At 49.1% G+C, this 7312-nt stretch overlaps 1 protein-coding gene across 1 annotated transcript in view; it reads right to left on the reverse strand.

The window, feature by feature from the left end:
* Positions 1-7107, reverse strand: part of RETREG1 (reticulophagy regulator 1) — a 123925-nt gene extending 116818 nt beyond the window's left edge. Inside the window, exon 1 of the mRNA XM_022581419.3 lies at positions 6616-7107. Coding sequence (XP_022437127.2) covers positions 6616-6974 — 359 coding nt within the window. The 5' untranslated portion in view covers positions 6975-7107. The remainder of the gene's footprint in view (positions 1-6615) is intronic.
* Positions 7108-7312: the final 205 nt, after the last annotated feature.

The raw sequence follows: 7312 nt of genomic DNA on the forward strand, positions 1-7312 counted from the left end.
TTAAACCAGCCCTGCCCTGTCCAGGCTAGGGGAATACCCTCTAGTCCAGTCCAGTTCACTAAACCTTTTTGAGCATCTACAGTGTTTCAGATCCCATGCTGGTTCCATGCACACAAGAATAATAATTTCTCTTTCCCGCTCCCCAATGTACCCTCAGCCTGAGGCAGGTGAGTCTCCCCAGAGTGACAACATCCAGTGCACGTCCCCCATTTATACCTGGGTTTGTCCCACGTGGAAAGCCCTCACTGTTAACCTTACTTTTATAGTTACACCTTCTCTGCTAGGCCTATACATGCAATAAATCGCACAGAGCTTTCATCAAGTATTCCAAACCCCTTTGATATCCACTATTCCTAAACTATAAAGCCCTAGAAACTGTGGCATACAATGTAGAAGTGTGGTGCATTGTTTCAATCAATTCACTGAACCAGCCATGTCTCCGAAAGCAGAGAGTAAGCTCTCAGAGCCAAGTGCAGACCTGGGACTTCTGGTATACCCCATGGACCCAACACCATGTGGGCCTGGAGCAGACACTCTCCCACGGCTCCTGATGCCCAGAGGAAGCTGAGATAAGGCGAGGGACGTGAACTAGACTCGCTAACAGGCTAAAAATGATCCCTCTCAATGCAGAACCCACCCTCTCCCAACATAACTATTTTCACCCCATGCTGAAACTATTAAGTGAAATTCTGTAGTATTGAAAAATGTAAGCCCTGTTGATTCCCATATCTGTCTTCCGTTATTCCTTAGAGTGACAGAGTTGTTTTTTTAAAAAAGAAAGAAACACTGAATTTGCAGAAAAGGACATGGCTTCATCACCCAGGCCCGTGACCCAGGTTAGGACTGTGCTACTGAATATGGGTAGCCACTAACCACATGTAGCTATCTGAACTGAAGTTTAAGTTCAAGAAAATTAAAAATACAGTTCCTGAGTCACACTAGCCACATGTCATAAGTTCAATAACCACAATAGGCTACTTGCTACCATACAAATAGTACAAATAGTACAAACGTCAACTATTTCCATCACTGCAAATATCCTATTGAACAGTACAGGTTAAAGTCATCGTTAACTCAATTAACTTCTGTGGGCCTGTTTCCTCTTGTGTAAAAGGGGAATAATACCTGCCTCACTGGTTGCTGTAAGATTTAAATGAGGTGCTAAACGTGAGCATCCTTAATAATTTTACTAGTTGTAGTCTGACGAACTATACCTGCGTATATAGTTATATACGCAGGTATAGTTTGATGGCAGCAGCAATCATTAATAGTAGTAGCTGTCAAAGGAGTTACTATCAAGTAGAATAAAGAAATTCTGTCTCAGGCCATGTGAAGAGAAGGATGCTGTCCAGGAAGATGGGGAAAAGTACACACTGGTCGTATCATCTCAGAATGCTGCATTTGAGGAGGAATACATACAAACTGAAGCATGTTTAGAAGAGCCTGGTCAGTGGAAGGAGCCCAGGATTTCTCTTCTGGGGGAAAGAAGACTCAACAGAAATGGAGAACAGAACAAATCTTGAAACAGACAGAGGACTGTCCTGGGGAGGGAGCCCGGACCTTGGGCAGCTGTAGAGATAACAAAGAGGTGAGCTTAACTCAGTATAGGAAAAATATTTGCTAGTCAGAGTTGTCCAGCAGTGGAAATGCTGCCTCATGGAGAAGAGAGTTCATGATCCCAGAAAGTGCTCAAATGCAGTGATTCTCACACTCGAGTCACCTGGTGAGCTGGAGAAAATTCAGGTGCTCTGGCCCCACCGCAGGGATTCTGGCTCGTATGTGTGGGGTGGAGCCCACGATTTGCATCTCTACAAGCACCCAGGTGACGGCCACGATGATGCCAGTAAGAGATCGCTCTTTGAGGGGCACTGCTCTAATGCAAGCTGGCCCAACCCATCAGCGATGGCATAGAGGGGCTCTTGACATTAAGTGGGAGCTGGACCCTGCAACCTTCCAAACCAACTCTGGAGGACAGGCCTCCAAGGACTCTAAGTGGATCCTGGGCATTCCGGACGGCACAGGTGCCCAGCCTGAAATACGGCAAAAGTTAGAGGACCCAAGGTCTCCTGCAGGGCATGCCCTTGTGTCATCACCTCAGGCTAATCAGTGTCTTGCAGTTGAACTATTTATACAAGTGGAGGGTAATGTCATCAGGTAGTGCCAGATGCTCTGAGGAAAGAGGCCCAGCAGAGACTTCTCTGCACGCATGGTCTCCAAGTGCGGGTTCAAGACTAAATCACATCCGAGCAGCTTTCCAGGCTGCATTGTGTGGCATTCGGTTTCAGTATCATGACCAGCAATGAGAGCAAGAAGAGTGACATAATCCTCCAGCCCTTGCTACCCAAGGCAACTGCCACGTGGCCATATAAAGCATGGCCAGAGCTTGCCACACTCCTCTCACCAAAACCAGACATTTCACACAAATATTTGTGCCTGAATTTTTTCAACAGCTTTACTCGTAATAGCCAACCATGAAAACGACCCCAAAGAACATCGACTAGCAAATGGATGGACAAATTGAGGTATATCCCCGAAGCGGCAGCCTAGTCAACCGTAACGAGAAACAAACAACTGACATACACAACAGGGATGAATCTCAAAGCCTTATGCTGGGTAAGCAAAGCCAGGCACAAACACATCATATTATAAGGTATCATTTATATGAAACTTCAGCAAAGACAAATCTAACCTATAGTAACAGAAAACAGATCAATCCCCGGGGTGGGTACAGGTGGGAAAGGAAGCCAAAGTAATCTTTAGGAGTGATGGAATGTTCTAGATCTTGATTGTCATTGTGGTTCCATGGGCGTTTACATTTGACTGTTCACTTAGTGTGTGTGCGTTTTATTGACAGTATACCGCAAGCAGCTAATTCTTTAAAAACAAAAGCAAATGGGTATTTTCTGTTTCACTGGGTTCATTCTATTTGATGGTGTGCTTAAAACTGGTGTCACTGGTTGCCCCTGGAAGGAGACAGGTAGCCAGTGACAGGTGTCGGAAAGAGCCTTTCAAACTGTTTACTATTTTATACTTTTAAACTTTTGAACTGTGAGGCTGTATTGACCATTCTTTAATAAATAAAATTTTAAATTAAGAAAAAGAATTCACAAACATGTCCCTCATTGGTAAAATGAGAGACCCAACTCTAGGACTATTAGACTGTTGGGCAATCTATTTCAGGTTGTGGAAACCCTGCTTCTTGAGACAGGTGCTACATGGTCTGTATTTTATCAAACTCCTCTGAGCTCTGAGTGAATACCAATTTTTTTAAGCGTTATTTAGTATTTTTCAAAAAATATATCAAAGATAAGAATGCACACACACACTCATAGTTTTAAAATAATTATAACTTGAACACCAAGTAACTTCCACCACTGAAGTCAAAAAACAGAACACTGCCTGTACTCCAAAACCTTCCACGTGCCCTCTGTCATCAAACCTTCTCCCTCCTCCCAGGGACAACCACTCTCTTGATTTTGCAGATAAGAATGTCTTCTATCAACATATCTCTGATCAGTACTGTTTAGTTTTGCATAGTTTTCAAAAAACCGAATCATTCTGTACATATTGTGTGCTTTTTTTTTTTGCCCAAAATTACGTTTGTAAAATTCATCTGTGTTGTTGCCTATAGCTGTAGGTTATTTTCATTGTTCTATATGTTATTTTATGGTAGGAATAAATGTACCACAACTTACTTGCCCATTAAAATATTCATGGGCACTTTTACAAGGCATTTTTGGGTCCCCATTGCCTATAGAAAAAACAGGTCCAAAAACAAAGTATGACACTCGAGGCAACCACTGCCCCCAGATGCGTCTCCAAAACACCCAGCCACTCTCATCTCCCCTACTTTTCCCCACCAACTCATGTGGCATTGCATCAGTCAAATATATTGGTTGAAACATTAAGTACAATTCCTTAGGACTGGAATGCTATCAACCATATACTAGATCTACCCAAATCATTCCTGTCCATCCAAATCTGACTCGAGCATGATCTCCTTATGAAGACCCCACAGTCCCTTCTAGCCAGGATGCCACCTCCCCCAAAAAAACTGCATCAAAATGAATGATCCCTTCTCTGACTCTTTACCACACTCGCTCCATTCATCCTTGAGTTATACCCATTTGTTATGGCCAAGTCTCAGCTTTTGTGCTCTCAGTGCACAGCACTAAAATCTTGCAGATAATGGGCAAGTAATAAATGTTAGAGCTGTTGAACCCAGGCTCAAAATCCTGAACACTAGTGCTGGTACCAGGTAATGAACAACCAAAAATATGCATTTAAAAAGTTCATTTCCCCAAAAATAACATCAAGAAAAGTGCCAAGGGCTTCCCTGGTGGCGCAGTGGTTGAGAGTCCGCCTGCCGATGCAGGGGACACGGGTTCGTGCCCCGGTCCGGGAAGATCCCACATGCCGCAGAGCGACTGGGCCCGTGAGCCATGGCCGCTGAGCCTGCGCGTCCGGAGCCTGTGCTCCGCAGCGGGAGAGGCCACAACAGTGAGAGGCCCGTGTACCGCAAGAAAAAAAAAAACAACTACAAGTGCACATCCCCCTCTGACGCAACAATTCCACTTCTGGCAATTCATCCTACAGCAATACTTGCTTATATGCAAAATAATGCATGTTTAGGCCATTAGCTATAATGCTGTCATAGCAAAAGTTGGAAACAATCTTAGTCCATCAGTAGGAGACAGGTTAATCTGTGACATCCATACAGTGGAATTCTGTGCAGCTGGAAAAGAACAAGGAAGTGATCGCCAAAGTACACTAAGAAGAATAATAGTCCAGATAGTATTCCACAATTTGCGTAGAATATTTTGTATTTGCTGAAATATGCACTATCTGGAAAGATACACAGGAAACTTGTAACATTGGTTGCTTCTGGTAGGAAAGTGGATAGCCAGAGACAGGCATGGGAAAAAGATTTACAGAGTGTTTAACCTTTTGTACCTTTGAACTTTTGAACTCGGAGGCTATTGGCTATTTTTTTTAATAAATAAAATTTAAAATTATGAAAGAGAATTTTACCTCATTGGTAAAATGAGGGAGACCCAGCCCTAAGACTATGGGACTGTTGCCCAATATAGCATCAGACACTGTATCGTCCTTCTTTTGAGTGCCCACTGTAACTTCATAACAGGTTGCAGAACTATGGAATAAACTCTAGAAACACTGATAGCTAAGAGACCCAAAGTGCAGTTAATTCACGTTCGGGGGTCTAATAAGAAACAGCTCGGGCTTCCCTGGTGGCACAGTGGTTAAGGATCCACCTGCCAATGCAGGGGACACGGGCTCGAGCCCTGGTCCAGGAAGATCCCACATGCCACGGAGCAACTAAGCCCGTGTGCCACAACTACTGAGCCTGCACTCTAGGGCCCATGAGCCACAACTACTGAGCCCACACACCACAACTACTGAAGCCCACGCGCCTAGAGCCCGTGCTCCACAACAAGAGAAGCCACCACAATGAGAAGCCCGTGCACCACATCGAAGAGTAGCCCCCGCTCACTGCAACTGGAGAAAGCCCGCGTGCAGCAACAAAGACCCAACACAGCCAAAATAATAAATAATTAAAAAAAAAAAAAAGAAAGAAAGAAACAGCTCATTTCAGGAGAAAAACCAGGACTAGCACAGATCTGCAGAAAAACCTTCAGGTCAAAGGAGCTAACCTAGAAAGTAGCAGGCTGTGTATGTTTCGGTCATTTATTGTCTCACTTTAAGCTTAAGAAATCTATGTACTGCAACAAGTATCCACCGCTGAAGCTCTGCTTATTCTGCAGTGTGTGGGTCATGCTTGTTATGAGGACACAGCTGCAGACAAAGGTTTTTCTCCACCCTCCATCAGACTGGTAACAGATAACAGGGCACGACCTTCAATAAAGGAGCCACACACTTCCCCTGTCTTTAGGGGTGAAGGGTGCTTTTTGAAGAGACAAACCTGTTGATCAGGGGCTTTTCACAGAACATTCCTGTGTATTCTCTCTGTTCTTCAGCTAAAAACACGACTGTTTTCCACACTGCACACCTGCGGGGCACGGTGATGTACCTAATCCACCTGTTTGCCGCCTGTTTTCTCATCAGGGAGTAAAGACAGTAAACCCAACCCTCCAGGGAACGGAAAAACAAATCATTCAGTGCCCATCTCAGGTGGCTGATGGACACAGGCTCAGTCTTCAGCGTGCACCTAAGCTGGTCCAGGTAGGCCCGCTCCGGGTGCAAGAACGAATGCAAGTTCAAGTGTCTGTGGTCTGGCAGGCTTTGGGCGAGCAGGTCAAGACCTGAGAGTTTCGGAAAGCGAAGACCAAGTGCACTCTGGGCACACCTGTCGGTCCAGGTGCGTGGGGTCAGCCCACCACCTCTCCCACGAGGCTGCATACACACACGGAGAATGACAACTGTTTACAGGGAGGTGGGTCTGGAGGAAAGTTGAAGTGTGTCTACCTGTTTGAGAAAGGTGGCCGAGAAAGTGGGCCATGACTGACACCTTCCTCCGCGGGGTCCGGCGTGCACCTCCCCCCCCCCACCCCGGCCCTGGGCGCGCCCTCCGCCCGCCCCCGAGCGCCCCAAGGTCACCTGCCCTCCCCGGCGTCCCCACCCACCCCGAGCTCTCACCAGAACAGCAGGTTGGCCCCGACGAAGGCGAGCAGGCTGCGCAGCGGCCTCTTCCAGCTCAGGAGCTCGTCGGCGCGGCAGCCCAGCCACAGCACGGGCTCCCCCAGCAGCCAGGTCACCGCGGCGGCCACCCCGCCGGCGGCCTCCTCCACCTGCCGCCCCGCGCCCGCCACCGCCCCTTCCTCCTGCGCTTCCCCCTCCTGCTCCTCGCGGGGAGCCCGGGGGGGCGGCGGCGGCGGCGGCGGCGGCGGCGGCGGCGGCGGCGGCGGCGGCGGCGGCGGCGGCGGCGGCGCCTGCTCGGCGGCTGCGGGAGCCGGGCATCCCTGCTCGGCGGGCTCCGGGGGCGCCGGGCTCGCCATCTTCGGCGGCGCTGGCGGGCGGGGACTGGCACGGGCACGCGCGCGGGCGCGCCTAGGTGTCGCGCCGAGAGGGCGGCGGGTCCCGGCGCTGGGCGCGCACCGCGGGGCGCCGGCGGCTGGGTGCCTTGTGACGTCAGCCCCTGCCGCGGCGGGCCGCCTCCCGGGGGAAGTGGGTGCGGCCCAGTTAGCGCGGGGCTGGGCGGGGCCGGGCGGCCTCCCCCAGCCGCCCCGGCTTGCGAGCGGGGCGGCGTCCCGGGGGTAGCGGGGACCCCGCCCGGGACCGAGGGAGCGTGACCGCCTTTTCCCTTCCAGCTGCGGGGGACGGCGCAGTAGAGCAC

The sequence above is a fragment of the Delphinapterus leucas genome, chromosome 3 (genome assembly GCF_059928025.1).
Source record: "Delphinapterus leucas isolate spDelLeu-1000000601 "Yukka" chromosome 3, BTC_Dleu_Yukka2, whole genome shotgun sequence".
Lineage (NCBI taxonomy): Eukaryota > Metazoa > Chordata > Mammalia > Artiodactyla > Monodontidae > Delphinapterus > Delphinapterus leucas.